The sequence below is a fragment of the Phyllopteryx taeniolatus genome, chromosome 15 (assembly GCF_024500385.1).
Source record: "Phyllopteryx taeniolatus isolate TA_2022b chromosome 15, UOR_Ptae_1.2, whole genome shotgun sequence".
Classification (NCBI taxonomy): domain Eukaryota; kingdom Metazoa; phylum Chordata; class Actinopteri; order Syngnathiformes; family Syngnathidae; genus Phyllopteryx; species Phyllopteryx taeniolatus.
In genome coordinates this window covers 5634920-5660581 of record NC_084516.1, presented here as the reverse complement: position 1 = coordinate 5660581, position 25662 = coordinate 5634920, and the positions used below count along the sequence as shown (strand labels likewise).

The window sequence follows — 25662 nt, the reverse complement described above, 5'->3', positions numbered from 1 at the left end:
AGGTGCAGTTTGTACGCACAGGAGACATGGCTTGGACAAGAAAACGTTTATTACCGCAAAGACAAAGTCACAAAATTGAAGTTGAGGGTCAGGGGGAACACTAAGAAGCTAGCCTGAGCTGAGATCTGAAATATTCAGAAAAAACTAACTACATGTGTCTTTTTAGGTTTCTATCTTCAGCAATACGACACACTAAATCAATGTCTTTATAAATATAAAAGTCCCCCGGTCGTCCTTGTTTTTATGCAAAATACAATACAAATCACCATACACGCTCTCCAAGTTGAAAAGATATATGAGGAAAAACCAACAACACAGAAAGAAACACATGGAAATTGTGTGGACATATTAGATATTATACATCAAAAGAAGAAGGGTGGGGACACACTGTAGCCTCCCCCCAAAAATTCTAATAATCAGGACAAATAAATATACCTTCACTTGGGGATATTTACATTTTTCTTTTCAATTTTGGCTGAATTGAGAAAAAACTGAAAACACCTCCTGCCAAAATGCTTGTGCTTGCATTTCAGCGTGCTACAGATGAACTCACTAAAACGGTCCGATGGCACTTGAAAACATCCAAATACAAATCACAGCATCCCCCCCCCCCCCCCCCCAAAAAAACCTCACCATCATGAGGAATAAGTAAACCAACAATAACAACAAAAGTTTACTAACAGTGACTTCTGTTGATAGTTCTGTACAATTAATTAAAAAGAAGCATCATCTACCACACCCATGAACTAATAATAAATAACAATCCCATGCTGCCTCAGCCCCACGTCGTCGCAACAAAATGTCTCGATGGCGTCCATCTGTCAGGCTTAGGGTGGGGCCGAGTTAAAGGCACTGGAGTCTTGCTGAGGGTTAAGTGAAGCTGCCTGTTGTCAGTTTTTTTTAGTTTTTTTTAATGCGTTTTCTGCTTGAGAATCCTCAGCTCTTACAGAAACATTTTTAGTGGTAACACACACAAAAAAAAAAAGCGAGTTGTGTTGGCAGCATTAGCGTCACTCCGACAGATGCTGAAATAAAAATCACCGTCTGGCACTAAAGTGTATTAAGAACAAAAAACCAAAAAAAGTTAACAAAAAGTTTCTAGCAGCACAGACCAGAAAGCACTTATGATCCCAAAACACATCCATACGATTTGAAGAAAGCAAAGCCTTCCCCCCCCCCTCCCCTCGTTAGGCACAAATACAAGTTCATCATCGACGTGTTGTGGATTTATACAAGCGGGAGTTCAGATTTACATTGAAACCACTGAAAGTACCCCCTAAAAACTTTTGACTAAGGCAAAGATCCAGTGCAGTCCTATCTGATGCATTTTTTGAAACCCTTCCACCAATTACAGCAGTTTTCAACTAAACAAGTCAACAAAGGTCGTTACATCGGGTCTTTCTGTTACAGTAGTTTTGCAATTTTGTGGAATTATCATTCCTTAACTATACCATGGACTGTGTGGCACCAAGCCAAACACAATAAATATCAATAAATAAACATTAATATAGAGAAGTGGTCCAGACCAAAATAAAAGGGTTTTCCTATAAAGGAGGATTAATCTCAGTAGTGTCCACAAAGGCTTTTAACAGTTCAAGTATAGATGGTACAGTCCACGTGCCTTTTTCCCTTTTAAGTCTACTTCACACAGCTACCTTGGGAACAGCCACAATCAGAAAGCCACACGTCAATGTAGTGTAGAAGCATTGTATATATACTATACATATATATATATATATATATATATATGTCTATATTATTCATATATTTCTTTGAATATCAGAAAATATCTACTTTTGGTCCATACTGTACAAAGATGACCAAAGAGGCGTGGGCTTCGGGGGTGTTTGATGGGTGTAAAAACGGGGGATGAAAATGTATCAGCGGTGCGAGAAAAGCAAAAAGCAGGTTTTTCTCTGTGCAGTACAGTGGCAACGCTTTTGTGTGTTTTTGTGCGTTTGCGATAAGGTTTGGACAGACTGTGCTGCAGGTGTCGGGGTTACGGGTTAGGGGGCTGGCACCACTGGCTTGAGGTAGGGTGACTGATGGATGTATTCCAACAACACACGTTTAAAAAAAAAAAAAAAAAAAAAGAGCAGAGGAGAGTCACATGTTCCTGTTCTTACATACTTGAAATGGCAAAGGCTGGAACGCAGGCCTCGACAAGACTTGGGGCAGGAGTAGTTGTGAGTGGATGGTGAACGCAAATTCGTGTATAGTACACTAGGAAGTAAGGGGGTAGGAGTGAGCAGAAGGTGGGAGGAGCGAGAGCAGGGAAGGCAAAAGGAAACGCAGAAGTGGATGAGAGCGGAAATTAAGGACAGGAGTAGGAGCAGGAACAGGGGACTGAGTGGGGGAGATGCCACAAGTATGGGTCGGGAAAAGACGTCGCAGTACTCCGGTACCGCGGGACATGGAGGAGAAGGATAGAGGCTGGATAAAACCACTGCGGTACCGCAGCAGGAACTGGACTAGGGTGGCAAAAAAAGGAGATGGGGTACTGCAGGAGACAGCAGGAACAGGGGTGGCTAAAGCAGGTATAGTGCCGCAGGAGACAGCAGAGGGGAGGAAGGAGCCGGAACAGGAGCGAAAGGCAGTGATGTGATTGAGAGAATTCAAAAAGCTTAGCGGTGCTAATCTGGACCAAAGCAACAGGGCGCGTCTGGGGCCGCGTCCCCTCGGTCCAAACAGCCCAAATCCGAGCTCAAGTCACCAGAAAGCCTTCTCTGTGGAGGGGAAGCAGCCGAACAACAAACCAAAGCAAGCATGCCAACAGAATACAAAAGTGGGGTGGCGGCTTGGGTTGTGCGGACTCTGAGAAGAGCTGCACGTAAGGATAAGGCACTGTGATAAAAGCCGAGGTACATTAAATCCCTGACATTCCTTCTGCTCTGTAACATGGCACAACAGCTATTGGCTCACACTCGGCCACCTCTTCTTTTTTGACATTTTTTCTTTCCATATTTTTTTTGGTCCTTCGCAAGAAATTTGATTGAGACAGAAAACTGCAAAAAACAGGAAGGGGGGTAGGGGGGGGGGGGGGGGGGGGGGGGATGGGTGCGTGTGTGTCCAGTAGGCTGATTTCATGATTTCGTGGACAAAGGCAAACGTTACGTTCCCAGTGCATAATAGGCTAGCGGCGAGGATGCGGGGGTTTGTACAGCCAGGTCGTCCTAACGGTATCGATTCTATTTACAAGAGTAGCAGCAGCGCACATAATCCTCAAGGGGAAAGAGAGGGGAGGGGTCAGTCACTGGCGGCGAAAAAGCTTTACAATGCAGCTTGTGGTACCAAGGCTACCGCTGGTCAAACTCCGCACGTACGGCTACATACAATCCTCAATACAAAATAGTCAGTTGAGATAACTCGGTCATTCCCAAACTCAACGTGCCGAGGGAAATGATCAAATTTCGATGAATTGGTCCGAAACAATTATTTACAAAAAATAATGTATGTTTCTTCATATATTTATGCCAGCGACATATAGTGACAGACAGAACAATTGAATGCTTGTCTGAAAGATGGCAGAAGGTACGTAATTAACCTGTGTCACAACACTACAGTTGACCCCTGCAGTTTACAGAGGATAGGGACCTCAATAGTGGAAATCTGTCAATAATTGACATTCATAATTGCATGGGGGGGAACAAACAAACAAAAACCAAACAAACAAAAAACGTGAATAAGCAGGCGATGGGGTAAAAAAAAAATACAAAAATACATAAATTGGGGGATTGGTTAAAAAAAAAAAAAACGTGACTCAGCGGGGGTTTCTGTGAAAAAAGGGGGATAGTTTCCCCCCCAAAAAACTAAGTAAATTTGCGATTGCCGAAAAGGGAATATGAGGGTCCACTGTACTCACTAAAAACGTTTAGGATACAGTGGACCCCCACTATTCACAATTAGCGAAAATCAGAAGCTGCCATGCTTTTTTTTCCTTCCCAAAAAAACTAAAATAAGTGAGGGATTGGGTAAAAAGCACAGATAAGCGGGGTTTTCTGCAAACAGGTAGGGGATCGGGTGCAAAAAAAGCCGCTTGCAAATAAGTGGGAGTTTCCACAAATAACGGGATGTAGGTAAAAATAAATAAATAAATAAATAAAAATCCACCAATAGGTGAATTTGTGAATGCTGAACCACGAATAAGCATGGGGTCCGCAGGATTTAGTTTTCGAGTGTAATTTCAGGATGAACCTAAAACACACTATAATCTTTACAGGTGAAGTTAATTTGACCTTCTCTAAAGTTTTGAACGCACACCATTTTTCAATACTTTTTGCACAACATTCACAACAGGGGATTGATCCATGAATGGCCAAACCATTTCCTGGTTCAATTCAAATTGGCATTTAAACAGTCCTCTTTATCACGCTGGCCGCATTATGACGAGACCGAGACGACGCCCCACAATTGAGCAACAGTCGCTCATTTCATTGCACGGCTTCAAACGGGATGTCTTCAAAGGGAACTCTGAGCTGGGAGTGCATCAGAAGGTTGCAATAGAGATACTGGAAGAGTCACAGAAAGGCATAGAAGTCATGTCAAACACCTGTTGTTAATTTTGCTGTTCAGCTCGGTTCAGTTGTGCACAAAGTACTGAACCAAAGTTCGATGTGTGCATTCAAAGGTTTTGAGCAGGTCAAATTAAGTTCACCCGCAAAGGTTATAGCGCATTTTAGGTTCATCCAGAAATTTCACCAGAATATTCTTAACTTTTTATGGGTAGTGTACATGCCGTGGCTCAATTAAGGTTGGGAAACACCAAGATAACTTGTTCCAGTTTAACAGAACACAATGATAGCACCATGAGATTTTGGGTTGTACTAATTAGAAGTAAATCTATATACAGTGGGCCGCATTTGAGCTCTTAGACATCAAACATCAGTAGTAGAAAGTCGATTTTCTTTAGACCCTGTGTTTCACGTGGTCCTCTTCCTCTGGCAAATTCTGCAAAGACTTAAGGGAGGACGCAGCATTCAGAACAGTCACGGGAAAAAACGCATCAATCTAGTGTCGGACCCGAGTGCAGACAGACAGACACGCAGACGTAAACATGGCGGCTGACAGATACGTCGGAGTAGCGGGACCGATGGACGTCACAGTCAAACGGAGGCGTACGTGTTGCCCGTGGCGCTGCAGCGGCGGATGGCGGGGGCGCCGGCCGTGGGGGTCAGCATGTGCTCGCCGCGGTCCTGGCGGGGCTGCGGCAGCGGGTGCAGAACGCTGGGCTGGACGACGCCCACCACGGGGTGGGATCCGTCCTCCAGGGCGCCCACCTGGATCACCTGGATCACCTCGTGCTCAGACTTCTCGCGTTTGGCCACAGGCTCCCCGGATTCCTCGGTCTCCTCGTCTAAATCGCTGTCCATGCCGCTTGTTTCATCTGGCAAGGGGGAGGAAGGAATGTTTTCTAGTTTTTCCCCATAAATCTGCCAGTTTACAAACAAAGCAAGCAACGACAATCGAGACTAGCAGACGTGTGTGACTCCAGTCACACGATTTGACTCGGCTCGGACAAAGTCGCCAATTAAAGACTTGAAGTACTTGACTTAACCAGTAGGGATGTGATCACATTTGTTTGCACCTGATTCTGAGTTGAGTCATTCAAGTATCGGCCGAGTTCGATACCTCGGCAATGCATTAAGGATACGTTTGCCGTACTGTGCGGCTCTTCAGACTTAAATTGCCCTATCTTTCAGCTTGACCTGGTGTTGGCTGCGTAAGCAAAATGTTTCCACATCTCACTCAGTGCCTCTTTTTACTTAAGCTGCAGAAGGGGCCAAAGCTATTTTTTTTGTTTTTTTTCCTGCCCAAAACAGAGCACTGTGGGTGCAGAGCAGACACTCAGACAACTGCATCAAGCCAAATCTGTGTTAAAAAAAAAACCCAAATATATATATATATATATATATATATTTTTTTTTTTCCAGTCAATATTGATTAGCTCAAAATTAGGTGATTAGACCCGTACTCGTCGCGTGATCGGCTTGGGACAACTATTGCCAGACGTGCATCTCCAACATAGTGTCCAATTTGTTTTTGAAATTAAAGTCGCGTGCAAACCTGGCAACCCACCAGTATGCTATGATGCCACCTCATGAAGCAAGAATCATGGAGGCAGCTCCAAAGATCAATGCATTTGGATTCTAGGATTATGTTTTTGATAAAATTGGGTAAAAGAGAATGGCAAAATGCAAGGTTTGCAACTCAAAGTTAAGACACAACAACTCCGACGTCTAACCTCATCCATCACTCTGAAACCTAGAAAGACAGGAAAGCGACATCAACTTCACAGTTTAGCTAACCGAAAGCTAAAGGTCAAACATTAACTAAACTTCGTGTTGGTTATGTGTTTGAGAAGATAAGTAATGTGTTAGTATGGCTAACTAGCTCAAACACAGATACTGAGTACAAAGAGGCTGATAAATGTTGTGACTGAGCAAGATTATATGACTCCAGTCGACTTGATTGATCCCCACACCCCCACAGTAATTTGGGGCTCAGGTTAAGACTTGCACATAATTACCTCTAGTAAATAGGCAGGACTCAAGACATTTAAAGATGCAGCAACCACGTACCTTTATCGATGTTTGTAAGCGACAGGCTGTTCAGGCTGTCAAACTGAAAATGGAAAACAAAATCATTTTTAGCCTTCTCTAATTAAATTAGGCTGAGTTTGGGTGACTGACAATGTGAATATGTTGATATTCACCAAACACATGAAACAACCCGTATGTGAAAACGCTCAAATTGCATGACCATAACTCCATAAGTATCAACACCGTGCAGTGACAACACGGAAGTAAACAACAATACACAAATATATACAAATATTAAACAAAGCGTTTAGTTGGTGGCTGATGTAAATGAGGCTAACCTCCACATGACTCCACTGGCTGCTGTCTGAAATTATTTTGCTTATTTAATGGCCATTGTGTCATATTTAGACCATATTTAATGTTCTATACACCAACTGTAAGATAGTATATTTAGATAATATTTAATTGTCTGTTTTTCTGTAGCTTAGTTTTGCAGCAGGTGTTTTTTGAAGTGTTCATTTGTGTCACCGCATTTTGATGATGGCATTGATGGGTATATCCCATCTGTGATTTAATTCTGGTTAGATATCTGATACATATTGGATTTTCATCCAAATCCGGAAGAGGCCTGATTCCCATCTGAAGATATTAGCTTTTTAAAAATCTTTCAGCTGCCATGACACATCTCCCGATTGTGTCACTGTGGAATTGTTCACTTGAAACATGTAGTCTTCAAGTCTAACAGCATACCTCGCCCATGACGCCAATGGGCGTCTCTCCGGTAGCTTGGGCCACCCGATGCTCCACCAGGTAGAACATGTACTCGTCGTAGAGGAGGCGTATCAAGTGAAAAGAACCGAAGCTTGCGGCACTGCGCAGGGTCAGGTCCCTGATGACCATGGAACTGACACGAGGAGAAAACGAAAAGTAAGCAATTTCCTTCTCGGGCTGACTGGCTGCAGTTGTCTGTACATGTGCCCACCTGTAGAAGGACCACTTGAGTAGGAACTGCCGAGCCGCCTTGGGAAAGGTGGGCCGCTGCTCGTAGGGCTTCAGAACTTGCGTGACCACGTTGTCGAGCCAAGCCGCCCACTGCTCCAGAGAGCTTTGCTGCTGTAGGGTAGCCTTGAAGTCCTGCTCCAAGTGCTGAACCACGCCCTCCTCACACTGGCACACCCACGACGCTTGCTCCTGTTCACACGGACATGTGCGTGAATTCCCCGACCGAGGTTTGTAATGAAGGAAACACTGCCACTGCCGCGTGACACGACACTGACCTGTACGTTGGCAAAGTCGACGCGGTTGAGGTCGCTCAGCATCTGGTTGATCTGCGACGTGTTCTGCAACACGGCGCGTGCCGCCTGAGCCAGGTGGTTCAGAGATGTGTATCTGCGTAGTGTTTGCGCAAAGGCACTAACAGCGGCAACCTGATAAAACAGAGAGCATACAGAGACACGCATGAGTGTTATACACGCGCCATTCCTTTGTTTCCTAATGATGACATCTCAAGAATTTATCATCTGTCATAAGCATTAAAAATGTATTTTCCATTATTAAACAATAACGTGAATGTGTGATGTGCAGGTATTATTGTCCACTGGAGGTTGCCGTTCTCACGTTCTACCATAGTATCTGAATTTGAGTGAGTATAGCTTTATAAGGCAGGGCCTGGTTTGGTGAGTGATGCGGACGTCAGCGAATGAGTGTAGAGTCGGATGGCTGTTAAAAGGCTCAAGGCCTTTCCAAAATGCACTTGGTGCTGGGAGTTGCCAAGTGAACTGTGAAAAGGTCTTACTTAACCCGTTAGGCAGTCTGCGTGAGTTGTGGCCATCAGTTTACCATTTGTTCAATAAAGTGATTGAAAGTACACCGGCGGCGGTTGGGGCATTACAATACATTCTAACTAGCCATGGTAGGGTTATGCTAGCAATGAAACAGTCCATTGTGTTGGCGATCATAGATCTGCTGTTGTGGTACAGTACACGTTTACATTTTGTCTTCATTGGTAAGTGTGGATATAATCTGAAACTTTTGTACATTCTCTTCGTCTTTTAAGGATGCTTTCCTCCTCGCTCGCCACCATCGCGCCAGTTTATTTCTACACAGAGTGGTGCGGCCAACTGCAGTAACATGAGTCCATGTGCACTTCTTGGCTTGAGATTTGACTGCAACCTTTTTTGTAATCAAATTATTTCATTCATTGTTTCAGCCCTACTTCACAGATTAGCTCACCAACAGCTGGTTTAACACTAATCTTCATCTCAGTTATGTGTTTAAATTGAAAAGACTTTAAAAGAATGACTTATTACCTGCTTAACCCAAATAATGACTCGACTTGCTTTATTTTGCTTTGCTGCGCAGTAGTTACGTTCCTACTGAACCGCGATACATTGAAGCATATGATAGGGGTTGCGTCGTAACACAAAGCGCCACAGGTCCTGTAAAATGTCGTACTGCACAGCTGATTTATCGTCAGCGCCCCCTTCACTCAAGTTTGACATCTTCACTGGTAAGCAAGCACATAATGATACGATACAGAATGCCGTTTGTGTTAAATGAGTGTGGGAGGGTAATTTCAGGCTTGAGCCATAGAAAAACGCTTTTACTATAATTCTTTGAATTATTGACAGTCACATATTTTCACTTTTTGTGGCAGTTTTTGGAACGCAACCCTCTGCAAAAGGATTGGGATTACTGTAAAAACTGAAAACTAAGTTAGTAGGAAGAACTACACAACTGCCTGGCGTTACAATAATGTGTAGTACTCTTCCAATTAACTTTATCAAGTAGTAACAGAGGTGGTGTAAGGGTAGACAACGGAGGGGCACCTTGGTCTGCATCATCCTCTGCGGTATCGCATTCATGGCATTATTGAGCCAACTTTCCAGGCTTTTGGCAAAATTGCGAATGGCTTGAGTCAAGGCACCTGTAAAGTCAACCGGAAACCAAAGAAGAATTTTAATGACGACATTGTCAGAGAGGCTTGATGTGAGCCTTCGGTGACTTGTTGTGGCTCACTGGGAATGGGTCTCAGGACATCAGGGATGAGGATTTCCACAAGGGCCTGGTACATCAGATGGTCGCAGGTGCTCATCCACTTGAGCACAGCTTCGTGTCTGCACAGCGCCAGCAGCTGCGACTGTGGGAGTCGGGCTTCAATCTCACTTACGCTGCTGCACATTAGACACAAACACCGCAGATTTTCGGCAAAATTAAGAGCGAGCGAGCGAGAGACAGAGAGAGAGACTTAGATACACCATCCACTTGGCCTCACCTGTTTCCTGTTACAGTGGTGCCCTCTACAGAGTCGGGTGGAGTATAACGCCAGAATGTTTGCCAAAGTTTCTCGATGAGGCTAAACTGCAGGTTGATGACCACGTCCAGGATGGCCTGAAAAAAAAAAAAATCAGGGCACCAGGCAGGAGCAATGAGCAGTGGGAAAACATTTACTTTAGTTGATGTTTCAATGGGGTATTGATGGATATGAGGGCAGGGTTTAAAAACGTACAAATTAAACTTCACGCACTGAATGACCTGATTGTTATTTTTCCAAACCTGAGCCAAGAACTTTGGTGAGAAAATTTAAAATGCCAGCAGTTGGCATTTAAAAAAAGTTCTTACAATAAACACACACAACCTTTTCACAATGCGAATCGTGACCACATTTGATTGTGTGTGTTTATTGCCTTTAGCTAGAAGACACTTGGAACTTGATGCAAGTGTATGTGACATGGAGAAAGAACTCAATTGTAAAAGAACATGCTGTTATATTCTTCTGAAGAAGTGGAATTAAATGGAGCAGTGCAGTCCCATATTTTGATAAATGATTTACTTACGAGAACCGGAACACAACATTATTCCTATTGTCTCCTTCAGGAGTAAACCCCCACATTTTAAAATAAATAAAAAGAATTAAAAAAGGAAAGAAATCCATCGTACCTCACAGTGCTCTCTGTAAAGTGATTGGAGAGCCTTGATGTCCTCCGGGCTGATGTTCTCCGGATTGCTCTGCCCGAGGTCCAGGTCCGCAAAGTTGGGGAGTGCCCGCGACGCATCTGTTGCCATAGTGATGGTTAAATCGGTTGCTACGGAACGGCCGGCCAAGAAGAGGATAGTTTCAAATTCTTTATGTGATTTGATTAGATTTTCGATGTGGCGACTGACCCAAGAACTGCTGGTGGTGCTGACTCTGTGCGATGACGGTCTGCTCTGCTGCCCCCGGCTGGTTGGGGCCTCCACCTGAGTAGTTCTCTGTGGGGCTGGTGTCAAACTTCTGCACCGGTTTGAACCTGAAATGGCGGGATACACGTCAGTTTTCAGATAAACTGAAGGCAAGAACGAATTGGTATATAAGGGGGAACTTGTTACTGACACTCTGGCCGAATTTGATCAAAGTCAGTCAAGGCCCGATTGTCAGATCTCTCTAAAAGATCATCCTAAGCAACTATCCTGGGATGTGGGCTGTGTAAAAAGTGACGTTTCCTACCCGATCTGCTCGGAAATCAATCAGGCTTGATAATGGTAAATGTTAAACCTGTTCAATATTTACGTTGGCAAATCCTTATGTTGTGTGCTCTTCATCGAGTTTGGGCGAGCCTAACGGAACGATAGCCAATTAGAAAGCGACGTGAATGTGGCGTGGGGCTGGACACAAATAGAGAAGCCATTGCTTGTGTTTAGTGTTGTGTTGGATAAACGTTGTTGTTGTTACCGGATGAGCTAACAGTTAGCCAAGCTTTTTGTATTTCTTCTTTCACAATTTTTTCTTCTGGCAGTTTGAATGCTCTATAGCACCATGCTGCCTCTCACAGGTCTGTCTTGTAACTACAACAGACATGGTTATGTGAGTGGTGTGCTGTGTTGGTCGTCTCCAGTACACCACACACTAGAAGAGCAGTAAGAACACAAACAGTTTTTCCGTGTCATGTATGGGGTTTCTCATGGTTGTTAAAAATCAGTATGCATGTATTAAGGGTTGAACACAGCACAGCACACAGTTGTTGTCTGTGGCTTATTATAAATTACATTTTGGCGATGAAGGTGGAGTTTTACTTTGCACCGCTGCCGTTGTTCCTCACCGCCAGTCCTAATGTACCGCTGGTATGAATATTTTAAAACTAGCGGCGATCAGAATAGCCGAAGCTAGTGAGAGAAACCTATGTGGAGTAGTAAAGTCGACTAATCGGTTCCACCTCTGTTTCTGTTGAACGGGCTGCTGTCTGAGGGCCATGTACTGCATGTCCTCCTGAAGTCTGTTGAGTGGGGAGTCGGGCTTTACACGTATACCATAGTAATGATATTTGGAGTTCCCCCTGCAAGACAGAAGCAGAATGTCACACGACAAGAAGCACCAGTAGCCGACAGACCCGACGTGCCAGTGAGTGATGACCTTGTTCCGAGGCGTCTTGTGCGGAGCCCCATGAAGATGGAGCGGATGAGTTTACCGAAGGAGGCTGCGTTTACAGGGTCCAGCTTCTGCTCCTGGCAGTGGCGCAGGTAGTGATTGTAGAGGGTGGATCGCGGTAGACTCACGCCCTCTGCTGTTTCGTAGTTGTCCAGCAGCCACTGCAGCTGCAGGGAGGGACAGACGCATACAATACAACAAACTATGATCATGTCATTTCAAACTCATCTTCCATTATCCTTAAAAATAAATGGCTTACAGATCATTTGATTGACTCCCCGTAACTTCCACTAACAACCCAGGCTGAATTTAGTTCCTCCCCGACCCAAAAATCTTAGTCTCTCAGTCAAGATATATCACTTCAACAATACTTCCTTGACACCAATTACTACTTTCCTATTTGCCAGGTCTTTGGTGCCATCTTGTGGCATCTTCCATAGCTGAGGTAAGGTGCCTCAGGAAAATAAAAAAAACATGAATTGGTAAATTTGTGAATCGCAAACCACTAATAGGCAGAGGTTGACTGTACTGAGGAGGGTTAATAACACACAAAAAAGACAGTAAACCACCAGTCTGTGATCAAAAACATAAATTTAACCTGAAATCCAGTCAGCAAAAGATGCAAGCGGCTAACCAAACTGATAGTGTCGAGTTGAGAAAGGCAGGAAAGCAACAGAGAGAGTGAGTTAAGCACAGGTCAAGGTCCAAGCGGAAGGCACAGCGTTGCAACTTACATGGCTGTTGAGCAGCGAGCTTCTCTGACTGGATAAACCCTCAGATTTTTGGAGTGTCTCAATCGCCATTTCAATCTGACAAAACCACCAAGCACAGGACAACAAAATGTAAGAAGAGGGAAATAAAAACAAAAAGACAGGAAGGTAAAACAAACAAATAAATTAATAGTTAGTAGCCAGTGGCTAAAATTAAGAATCTCTAGGAAAGACCACAGAGCAAGCGCTGGTAGACCCAAGCAGAGCAGAACTAAAGTATATATCCAGCTGCAACTCAATAAGTTAGAATATGGGGGAATGCTCAATTTATTATAGTAGTTCAATTCAAAAAGTGAAACTTCACAGAGTAAAATATTTCCTGATTTTTTTATTATTATATATATTTTTGTTATAACTTTGGGTCTATTTTAGATTACAGCTAACGGAAACCCCAACTTCACTATCACCAGAAATTTGAACATTACAAAAAAATAGAAATTAGGTAGGAATTGGCCTTCTTAAAATTCTAATACATACAATATGCTTCAGTTTTTGAATTGAACGACTGAAATAAATATTCTAATTTATTGAGATACACTTGGTTATAGATTTGCTTAGTTAAGACTGGAAATAAATTTGAAAGGGAACGTTTGCTATTGGCACGTTAATAATAGAATGCTTGCAGACGACCGAACTTTCCAGATTCCATTGTGACAGTTCCGACTATCACAATCTCTAGGTGAAGAATCCAAAGACTCATGTACCAATTGCATAACCATTATTCGTCTATTTCTTCCAAGTTTCCTCTTGTCAGGGTTGCGGTTTCCAGAACCAGTAGTAGTAATGACATAACCTTATTAATATACTACAACTCTCAAAGTTTTGGAAGTGACTTTAAAGAGAAGTGTGTAAGCCATAGGGGGCACACGTTGGGCCACTTACAGTTGCTGGGGAGGCCCGTGCAGTCTGGGCAGCAGGGTGGGCGCCAGTGTTGTCCATGAGGTAGGCCCCGGAACTGCTGCCGATTACCTGACCCCCCGCCAGGCCCATGCTCATGCCCCCGCTGCCCCCACCGCCGTTATTAGCCATGCCATGGGAGGTGACCACCGTGGACACTTGGGACGAGCCCCCCTGCGTGTCGAAGTAGCTCCCGCCGCTGTTCTGGCTGTACAGCTGTGGTTCAGAGTACGAGTAGCTTCTTCTGTTTGGGAAGAAAGCTGTATTGAGTGATTTTTAAATAATAAAAGTTTGTGGTTATTTTTAATTGTGTTATTTATGACCGTTTAATATAGTAAAACAATGTAAAATTGCTTACTAATATTTTCACATTATTTCATGACAAATTAAGGTAGAATAAATAAAAAGGAACAAGTAAGTATTAAATGTTTTAATTAACCAATTTTAGGACAACAAATATTACAGGACTCATGATAATGTACATTTTCAATGGGCCGGATTAAAGAATAGAGTGGCCCATACTTTGTCCCCCGATGTCGTTAATCATGCTATTTAAATTATTATTATTTTTTTTTTTTACTACATAGCATACGACTAGTGTGTGTGACTATAAGAGATCAATAGCTGTGTGTATGTGTCCATATGTGAGAAGGTGTGTGCACTGGCGGCTCGGCTCGTTAGCGGCACTGCCTTAATTCACCAGCCCCCAAGAGGAACGGCGCCTTTACCACAGCACTTAAAAAAAACTAGGAAGCCTACTTCTGGTCATGTTCAGGTGGACCACAAGCGCGCTCTCGCCACCACCACCATGTGCTCGTGACATGAATGGCAGCACAAGAAGATTCGAGGGGTGAACCGACAGGCTGTTGAGACGTAATTCCTCCCTGTGCACGTGTATCAGCGTGCAGGGGCGGAGGCCTGACTCACATGTTGCCGTTAGTGTAGACGCCACTGTTTTCCTCCACGTATTGCACCTGCGCTGGGTAAACATGCTGGACCTGTTGAACAGTCTGCGTCTGGAATGCAATCGGCAGAAAACGCGTGAAAGTTCCAGACGCAAATGAATGCGGCTGTCGGCGTTCTTACGGGATGTGACGGCATTACCTGTTGCTGGACAGGCAGCTGCTGGGTGGAGCCGGCTGGCTGGACAGGCACGGTGGTCTGAATAGGGACGGTGGAGGTGGAGTCAGCGCCTGCCTCAGGGGTCTGCATGGCGCCTAAGAACACACAAAACAATGTGTGTTATAGTGTTTTTAATGAACAAATCCAAAAGTTGGCAGTCATGGCAGTGGTTAACATGTCTTGCCTCACAGTCAGAGGTTCCGGGTTCGAATCTCATGTCATCCCTCGTTCCCCAAAAAAATGCATGTTACCGTCACTCATAAAATCCCATACATGTCATATTCGTGAAAAAAAAGTGTGACTGGTTGTTCATCTATATGTGCCAATGATTGACTGGTGACCAGGCCAAGGTGTACGCCACCCCTTGCCCAAAGGTCAACTGGGATGGGCTCCAGCTCCCGTGAGCCAAATGAGGACAATTACTATAGAGAATGGATAGATATCCAAAAGGCTGGGCCTTTTCTACATGTGACCTTTTGAAAAGACCAAAAATGAGTCTCTGTTCACAAATTGTTTTTTTTTGGTTTTTTTAGAGGTAGCCTTAATACTATACTAATAGAATAGAGGATGAGAAATATCCATCCATCCATCCATTTTCAGTACCGCTTATCCTCACTAGGGTTGCGGGCGTGCTGGAGCCTATCCAAGCTATCTTCGGGCGAGAGGCAGGGTACACCCTGAACTGGTCGCCAGCCAATCGCAGGGATGAGAAATATTTGCAAACCAAAGTGCTGGCTGGTCGAACCATGCTGAGGCCTCACAGCATGCTCAACCGTCTTGGCGGAATCGATGGGCACCTGTTCCGTGCCGCGTGGTACTTAATGTACTGAGCAGCTCATGCATCAGCGCCACATGGTCCCCGTCTCCACGTCAGCAGCTATAAAGCCAGTTAATATGTAACAAACTCCAAATAGACCTCCTCATTGCTTTGTCGACCTGCGCGTGGACACGTTTAAACGATAAAGAAAGTCGGTAATCGACGACAACATGTAAGAATACAGCTAGGTGAGAATTAGTGATTGCCAGTTAATAATAGAGTAGTGTTTAGTCGAAAGACTATGACATAGCTGTCGCCTCCGGGGGAGGGGGGGCAGCTCCTCCCCATCACAGTTTCCATGAACAAACCTCTCTTGGTTAATTAAGTCGGGTTTCCTTACAGCTACCACACTCTCCGGGGACAGCCTGCTTCTTCCCTTTATTCTCTGTAGCACACCGGGCCTTTTTCTGTGGGTGTCTTTTTGAGCTTTCACTCGCATTAGTAGTTAGGGTGGCTGACCTCCAAGTTGGAATACAAAGTCGAGTCAATCTCTGCACAGAGGTGTAGGAACGCAGAAAAAAAGACTCATTTTCTTGAGTCTTATACCCTCAACTACAGTGCTTCCTTGGGATATGAATTTAATTCGTTCCATGACCACACTTAAAACTTAAATTTAAAACTTACATTTGAAAATTTGAGTTTTAACCTTTAAAGTTAAAACTCCTCATCTTTCCCCAGCAAACATTTTTGTAACGCGCTTTATTATAAGAAAATAGCTATGTATAATATTACACATCGTAAAAACACAGAGTAATGAAAATGAAATAGAATGTAAAGAATAGAATTTGTTTTGCTCCAATTCATTGGATATTGTGCTGCTCCTTCTGGTGTACCGGCCTAGGCCACCTGGGGGCTGTATAATACAGAGCTACAGATATACATGGAGCCAGTCAAAACTCTGGAGTAATATCAGTAGTTCTTTGCAGCAGTAAAGTGGTGAGTGAGTGGTGAGAGTACAGTGGTGCCTTGAGATACGAGTTGATCTCAAATTATCGTTCCCCATTGAAATGAATGCCTGTGAGTATTGCTACATTACCAGTCTGCACATGCTGCTCCACCATTTGTTTTCAAATATCTATTGTTAAAGGGTTATTACACCACACCACCGATGCTATTCGTTAGCCAGTCCATGGTGTTTACATTGTTTGTTAGCATTAAGCTAAAATGACAAGCAAAGTTGTGTCAACAAACTGCTGCTTGTTGTAAAGAGAGGAGTTCAAATTTTTGCTCGCAAGTCAAAGCAAAAACAAAACACCGAACAATGGCTCATATCTCGAAAAACATCGGGTCAATGGTATCTCAAGGCACCACTGTATTTCCAACACCTCTGGGAGGGTGATACGTGCTTTTTACTACCACGTTTGGAGATGTTGGTAGGCTGGTGGTAAACATAAATAAACAGGCATCCAGTTCAAATATTTATTATACTATTTGGAGACCGAAAAGCTGACTTCTTAGCCTATCAAGTGATGAAAAAAAAAAGAAAAAGAGAACCTCTGCATCACACAACTAAATTCCCGGGTTGCCTCACCCCTACCCCCTTCACACGCACACACACACACACACAAACGCACACACAGATTCAACACACCTTCTGCCTCACCATTCAGGCACACTCCCTTGTGGCCCACTTAAAAGCTGTGCTCCGTCGAGCAAGTGCAATCCTTACAAAGACATACAGGAACAAAAGAGACTGAGGAGGGCGAAATTTTTTTGCCCTGCACCCGCACGTCCAATTCAAGTCCTCTCGCTAATGTGACAATGACGACAAGCACGAGGTTCCCCCTTTGAGAAAATCCTCACCCATGTACTTTTTTTTTTTTATTTTTTTTTTTACGCAAGTTAGCTAGGCTGAGTCATGACTTTTTAGAGCAGTTGAACAACTTCAAACCAAGGCAAGGCGGGGATCTGGTGACAGCATTGCAGTGAAATGAGAAGAAGGAAACACATTAGCTACCGAGGAGTACTAGGGCCACACTGGGAGAAAAGAGAGAAAAGAAAAAAAAAAAAGGGAAAAAAAAATTTTTTTTTAAATATGATCTAAAAAAAGATACATTTTCCATAAATAAAAGTTAATTTTATGTTTTTTTATTTAATTTAATGAGAAAAGGTGGCTTTTTCCCTTGTAATATTACATTTTTTTCCCCTTATTGCAGATTTTGATTTTTTTTTCTTTTCTCTCTTTTATCTTCTTTTTTTTTGCATGCCAGTGTGGCTCAAATATTTCTTTTCAGGATTTCAGTGGAAAAATATAACTCATAGTTGGAACAAAAATAAAACAACATTTTATTTTTTATTGGAAACAGAAATGGCATGTCGAAAAAAAAAGACCATGACTCACACAGGCATGAGAGCCTGCTCAATTTATGGCAGAGTCATATTTCTTTCCTCTTATTTTGTGAATAGCATCTTGTAACATTGGGACTTTATTTTTGTATTAAACACTTTTCCCCACATATTGTTTTGCTTTTCAATAATGCTGTAATTGTTTTCCTAGTAATATTAGTACTTTTAAAAATCAGAATACGGCAAACATTTTCTTGTATCATGACTTTTTATATTGAGAACTTTTTTCCATATATTTTTGCTTTTCAATAAAGCTGTCTTTTTATGAAAAGTTTTTAAAATACTATTTTTTCTTGTATTATTAAAGCGGTTTTAATTATCAAATATAAAGTATTTTCTTATGACGTTACTATTATATTTAAAACTTGTTTCACATATTTTTTACTTTTCAATAGTTTTAATATATGAAACTCTTTAAAAATGTTTTTAATTTTTTTCTGTCATATAACTATTTTAAACTATTACAAATATTTTCTTTTAATATGATAATATTTTTTTATTATTGTTAGCCTAATAGCAAAATTGCCTAAATCATTTTTAACTTACTGTCACCAAATACTGTAAATAAAAAACACCAACGTATTTTCTAAAATGTGTTTTTTTTCTTCTTTTTAAAAAAATACGACTTAGGAAAGTATTATTGGGCCAACGATAAAAATAAAAAATTAAAAAAAGCTTTTGAAAGTGGCCCCAATACATTTTTTCACTGTGAAATTTCAGTGGGAAAAAATAACTCAGTGGTACAACTAAGCCAACGGTTCCATTTTAACATCATGGAAACAGAAATGTCACATGAATTAAAAAAAAAAAAAAATCCTGACTCATGCGGTCATAAGATCCGGTCAGGTTAAATTGGCAGATGTGGCTTCGGGCCAGAAAACGCTCTCCACTTTCACCGACAACCTAACGTGTGTCTGCTGGAGTTGAGGCAGAAAACAAACAGAATACAAGCCGCATTCTGCCGAGCCATGAAAATGGATGTCTGCATAATTGAATTAATCAGCCCCCTCTTTTAGTGATTGGAAATGCAACAGGATCCGGGCGGCAGGTGGCACACCGCTATTCCTGCCCGGCCAGACGACAGGTAAGTGGTAACATGAGCTGATAACTAGCAGGCCTCAAAATTGTGTGTGTGTCAGTGAACAGGGAGAAGAGGGGAAAGGGGGCGGGGTGCAGGGTGGGTGTGTCTTCGCACGACCCATTTTTGGTTGCAAATGCCAACAGATCAATAGGTTTGTATTATTTACTACTGTGCTACTTTGATCTAATTGCTTTGGCTTTAATGCGGCCGCTACGACTTGCATTTCTTGCAGGAAACTTTGAGGATACGCGATGCTGGCAGTTAGCCTTTAAAAAGCGGAAGGCATAAACACGAACTGTTGTAATTCCTACATCGTTTACCTGATTTGGAAGTAAATCGCTTCAAATTAAAGCTGAAAGGCTGCAGTTAAAGCAGATGCTCTTTGTCTCATTTCATATCTATTGTGGTGGCGTTTAGAGCCAAAAAGATGACAGCTCTGCTCATGTCCCAATATTTATGGACCTGACTGGAAGCCTATATCAATGCTGCCAGTAACATAAAGATGAAGTTTATAGAGTGAACTTCATGCATAAGCCGAGCTCCTTCACGGAACAACAGTAGACCTTTGTTGAGTCAAGGCAAGAATTTTTACATTAGAAAAACCTCACAACAAACCACCAAACAAAAATAGCATAAAATGCATGAATACTGAAATAATGATCTTGTCTCAATTTAGTCACAAATGTATTTCCTCAGTGTGAAATCCGGGCTCCATTAGTTGAACACAAAGCTGAAATATTTGCAGGGAGCCAAGACTTGTTCTGTTGTATGAATTGCAACAGGTGGACAGGTTTATTGTACCTTTTGCCATTCAATGGAAAAGCATTTAATTGTTCTGCCATTTCACTACACGCCATTGTCATATATACAACAGAAAATACATATTTCTGGTAATGAAAAAAAATAAATTACAATTTATTTGAAATAGAGTAACAACAGTAATTATTAATATGAATGCCATGAACATGCTTTCACTTTTATTAACCTAACTATACAAGACATAATTGATTTTCCCAAGTGTCACCGTGTACCTAACTGAACAGAAAACCGTGACCACAAAACAGACAAGAACCGAACTGTGGATTTTGTAAATTGTTCCATCCCCAATCTAAATTGAAATTGATTTATATTTGTGTTTGAAATTGCCACATTGAAATTGTTTTTAGACAAGAAAATACAGTTTGCTGCAATGCGCATTTAAGAAATAGAAACAGTTGATTACAAAAAAAAGGAAACCAATTTGTGTTATTTTCTCTTTTGTATTCATTATTGCACTTTAACCAAACAAAAACATAGTTTATCCGACTACTCGATTAGCCGATAGAATTTTCAGTGGGATACTCGAATACTAAAATATTGGACAGCTGCACTACTACATTCAACGCCACCATTATATTGCCATATTCTTATTGTTTAATAAAACCATCGCTTCAGGGCCCTGTGGGATTAACCTGCAAAAAAATTGCTTCTGGAAATTAGAAAGTTGCTCCTCGAATGAAGTTATTGATTAGCAACTCCTCCTTAAAGAAATTTTGTTTTTATTTTGAATAGCAAAAATAAGAGTTGGATGACTGGTTAGAGCGTCAGCCTCACAGTTCTGAGGTGCGGGGTTCAATCCCCGTCCCCGCCTGTGTGGAGTTTGCATGTTCTCCCCGTGCCTGCGTGGGTTTTCTCCGGGCACTCCGGTTTCCTCCCACATCCCAAAAACATGCATTAATTGGGGACTCTAAATTGCCCGTAGGCATGACTGTGAGTGCGAATGGTTGTTAGTTTCTATGTGCCCTGCGATTGGCTGGCAACCAGTTCAGGGTGTACCCCGCCTCCTGCCCGATGAGAGCTGGGATAGGCTCCAGCACGCCCGCGACCCTAGTGAGGAGAAGCGGCTCAGAAAATGGATGGATGGATGAAAAATAAAAGTTGTCACAGTCATATAGTGTATTCTTTATCCTCTTTGAAGATAGACTATTTTGAACCCCACTTGAGTTCTAGGCAGGACAAGCACTGCAGCAATATAATTGGCTGCTACATCCAGCCAGGAAAGTATGACTTGGCCTTTATACTGCCCCCAGGTGGCTGAGGCAGGCACACCAGAATGAGTAGCACAATGTGCATTGAATTGAATAACAAAGTGTGACAAAAACTGTTTAATTATTTTCCCCATTCTATTTAATTCTGTCATTACTTGTTTTTACAAAGGATAATTTCATAGAGCTGGAACTGATTAATGGCATTTACATTCATTTCAATGAGGAAAAGGAAGAAAAAGTTAAGGAACAAATTAAACTCGAATCGCAAGTTACCACTGTATTTTAACGATGATCTGAGACAAGCATCTGACAGCAAAAATTACAATTAATTTTACCATAAGAATATGGTAAAGGCACTCCAATTTACAGAGCCCCAGACATGACGTAAAAAAAAAACTATTACTTCGTGCGCACACAAACTACTACTTTGTGCGCACACAAACTACTACTTTGTGCGCACACAAACTACTACTTTGTGCGCACACAAACTACTACTTTGTGCGCACACAAACTACTACTTTGTGCGCACACAAACTACTACTTTGTGCGCACACAAACTACTACTTTGTGCGCACACAAACTACTACTTTGTGCGCACACAAACTACTACTTTGTGCGCACACAAACTACTACTTTGTGCGCACACAAACTACTACTTTGTGCGCACACAAACTACTACTTTGTGCGCACACAAACTACTACTTTGTGCGCACACAAACTACTACTTTGTGCGCACACAAACTACTACTTTGTGCGCACACAAACTACTACTTTGTGCGCACAAACTACTACTTTGTGCGCACAAACTACTACTTTGTGCGCACAAACTACTACTTTGTGCGCACAAACTACTACTTCGTGCGCACAAACTACTACTTCATGCGCACAAACTACTACTTCATGCGCACAAACTACTTCTTCATGCGCACAAACTACTTCTTCATGCGCACAAAATAGCTACAGCGTACGCACAAAGTAATTGTTTGTGCGCGCGAAGTAGTTACTGGGCGCGCACGAAGAAGCCGTGGCTCCGTACTGGATTGGAGGGTAACCAAATCGAGCGCACTTTTACGGACTCGTCACAAACGACGCAGCCGAAACTGCAAGACACATGCGATGGCTTCAGGGTAAGTTTATTTTCTTATCATGTTCTAGTCAATATCTTATTATTCTACATTTAGGTAGTTATTTGATTGGGTAGTAGTAATAGAGTATTCTGTGTGTTTGTCGGGACTGCATCTCTGCCTCAACTTTCAACTTCGAAAGAGGGTGCGCTTGATTTCCTTACCCTCCTGTCCAGTATGGACTTCGTGCACACCCTGTAACTATTTTGTGAGCACAAACAACTACTTCGTACGTATAGAATAACTATTTCGTGCGCACGAAGTAGTAGTTCGTGCGCACGAAATAGTTTTTTTCACCCTCATTTCATGTGTGGGGCTCCGTACCGATTGGTATTCAGGAGCAAGGAAAAACTTGGTTTGCAACAAACATTCACAATATTGAGTAAGTACGATATCATCAGGGTCTTTTGACAATGATGATATCACAATACAGCCAACTATCTGAACGCAAAATAATAATCACAACTTTACCATAAAAATATGGTAAAAGCCATCCAATTGACATTAGGGAGTCAGGAAAAATGTGGTTTACGCAGGACAATAACATTTAACACTGCATCGATAGGATACAGGGAAATATGTATTTTGTCACCCCTAAATCTAACTCAATGGTTAAAAAATGGTCATAGTCCTTCACTAAGTAGCCCCATTGACATTAATAGGACAGCTGTTGCTTTTTGTAGTCTTCCTAAAAAAACAACAACAATTTTTAAGATTCCTTGCAGACAGAGGTTTATTTTCTTAACTTTGCATTTCTAGTAATTTGCTGTCATTTTTAAACAAACATAAATACCATGATAGAGGCAGCTAAGTGTCTGAAAACAACAATAATAATGAAAAAAAAAAAAAGGTCAAAGCTGTCAAATTGACACTCAGGACAAGGACAATACTTGTTTTTCATCAGACTGTAAAACTATCAACACTGTATCAAAGCGATACATGGCAGTATCAATACTAGTCCTCCACTTATTAGCCACATTGACATTATCAGGCATTTTAATATTGACATCACGACATAGCCAAGTATCTGAGTACAAAAATACAGAGATTCACAGACTTGGCTTGCATCAGACAGTAACAATAAAAATCCTGGATACAAAAATCACAACTTTACAATCAAAATATGGTTAAAACTGTCCAAATGACACACAGAGGCAAGGAAAAAACTGGGGTTTTACCAGAACGTATCAATATCAACATTAGATGCTGGTGTATCGACAAACTATATGGTTATATTGATATTTTATCGCCTTTGCAAGTCTAATAGAATGGTTTCAAATTGACCCTGGTCCTCTACCGAGAAGGCATATCAATATTCTCATCTATTTTAAGAACAATATCAAGATAGAGTCAAGTATCTGAGTACAAAAAAAAAAACGATATAAAGAGCTCATACTTGGCTTCCATCAGCATGTAAGAATATTGACATTTGATGCATATGTATCAACACCATACTGTATCAAATCAGACAAGGCTATCATGATACAACCAAGCGTCTGACAAGAAAAGTCAAGGTTAGACCATTTTACAAAATATGGGGAAATTTGTCCAATGGACATTAAGATGAAAGGGAAAACTTGGGTTTGCGAAAGATAGTGACAATATCGACATCTGATTCTGGTGTATCGATATCGATGTTCGTTCACCCCTCAAGTCTAATTGAATTCTTCGCGTGGGACCTCCACGAGGAAGCCACACCGACATTTGACAGACAGGTGTAACCTTCGTGAGTAACTTAGCTCCGCGTTATCAGCCAGCGTATCAGCGTCCGAAACCACAAAGAGAGGCAAGCAGTGGAGGAGCTAGCGCCGCTGCTATCTCACTGTTCCCACCCACCCTTAAGACAAAAGGGAAAGTAATGGCTTATAGCCATTATCAAAGACACAGAGAGCGCAGAGTTAAGAAAATATTTTAAAAAATCACTTCGCTCCAGCATGGTTGTCATATTTGATGTGGGGGTTTCGATACAGACATTGTGAGTCGGGTTGGGAGTGGGTGGTGGTGGTAATCGAGACACCTGCTCCAGCTGACCAGCTAGCATCAGGGAGGGAGAAGTGGAGGGGAGGTGCGGACGCTAGCCCGGAGCTAGCACCTGACTCGCGACTTTTATTTCAACATTTCTGCCCCCCAAAAAACGTGGCCTCAAAGCGGATTCGCGTCGCGTGGGGGAGGCCGGCGGAAGGTTCCGAGACACGGTTTCCACGCTGTGGGCAAGCGATATATATATATATACACATATATATACATATATATATTTAAAAAAAAAAAAAAAAAAAAAAAAAAACAACAACAACAACAGCCGAGGCGGCGTTAGCACGGAAGGCTAACAGGTTACAAAGAAGCACCCTCGCTACTAGCAAAAACTGCTACCAGCCGAGCGACCCTCCGCCTGACGGAAAAAAAAAAAAAAAAAAAAAAAAACTCCCAAGCACCGCGTTTACGTCTTAAAGAAATAAGAAGAAGCATTACAATGTTAAGTAAACCAAGAAATGGGAGAGTAGGTAAAATAAAAAGGATGTTTCCAAACCTGCTTGTGGAGCGGCGGGTGAGTATGAGGATGGTGGAGGTGGTAATGATGAAGCGAGCGAGAGCTTGTTGTTGGTGGGTTACAGTCGCCACGACTACGGTGGCTATGGCGCTTGCCTCACCGGGCAACAGTTGCTAGAAAACTCCCCGCAAACTGGGAGGAGATTAACTCGCTGTCACTTCGCGGAAATAATAATAATAATGATGATGCTAATAAGAATACACACACACAAAAAAAAAGCCTCCACCAAGAACACGCCTTTTTTGTTCATTTGACACATTGACGTGGGCAGTGCTTTAATGTGTCGCTCAGCTGCGGCAAATGGTGGTTGTAGTCGGATAACATCAGACAAGAGTTGAAGCACCAAATCAGTCAGAAACAGCAACAATCATCGTCGTGATCTAACTCAAGGCTAACATAAGCAGAGGTGGGGGAGGGGGTACTCAAAAGTTAAAAGTACATATACTTGTCTCAAAAAAAGAAAATGAAATAAAAGTAAAAGTACTGATTCAACTCCTGTATTTTAGTCAACGAAAAAAGCTCCTTAGTGAAAATGTTTTTTTTTTTAACTTTTTTTTTTTTTTTTTTTTTTACTGTCATATAGGCTTACAATACCCGGCACATAAAGAACAGCCAAGTAGATTGGTGCCGTGAGATACGAGTTTAATTCGTTGGGTGCCGATGCTCGTAACTCAAATCACTTGTATATCAAATCCACTTTCTGTATTGAAATGAATTGAAATGCCATGAATCTGTTCCAGCCTTCCCTCGAAAACAACAAAACAACTTGTATTGTGTTTTTAAATGAGAAAAAAATGGCATGTTATAATATTGTACTTTATTTAAAAAACATACAGTAGTGAAAAAATAAATAGAATTAAAAAAAATAGACATTTATGCTGCTACCCTACTTGGCCACCTGGGGGCAGTACAAGACAAGCACGTATATACTGTACAATGAATGCACTTTTATAAACTCTGTTGGCAGCCATGTTGTTAGTGCAAGCA

General features: G+C 42.0%; 1 protein-coding gene across 3 annotated transcripts; it reads right to left on the bottom strand.

Moving 5' to 3' along the window:
- Window positions 1-31: 31 nt before the first annotated feature.
- rfx3 (regulatory factor X, 3 (influences HLA class II expression)) lies at window positions 32-24844 on the bottom strand. 3 transcript variants are annotated; one of them, XM_061798916.1, is made up of 17 exons: window positions 24655-24844; window positions 14715-14827; window positions 14538-14626; window positions 13596-13854; window positions 12678-12752; window positions 11929-12110; window positions 11732-11851; window positions 10704-10828; window positions 10479-10624; window positions 9814-9929; window positions 9558-9712; window positions 9368-9465; window positions 7817-7966; window positions 7522-7730; window positions 7290-7443; window positions 6579-6621; window positions 32-5383 (listed from the first exon to the last, which is right to left on the bottom strand). In XM_061798916.1, the coding sequence occupies exons 2-17, from the start codon at window positions 14820-14822 to the stop codon at window positions 5103-5105; spliced, it is 2310 nt and encodes a 769-aa protein (XP_061654900.1). In that variant the 5' UTR covers window positions 14823-14827; window positions 24655-24844; the 3' UTR covers window positions 32-5102. The 3 variants fall into 3 exon arrangements, with proteins under 3 accessions (XP_061654900.1, XP_061654901.1, XP_061654902.1); XM_061798917.1 differs by having other exon boundaries at window positions 10479-10594; XM_061798918.1 differs by lacking the exon at window positions 12678-12752.
- Window positions 24845-25662: the final 818 nt, after the last annotated feature.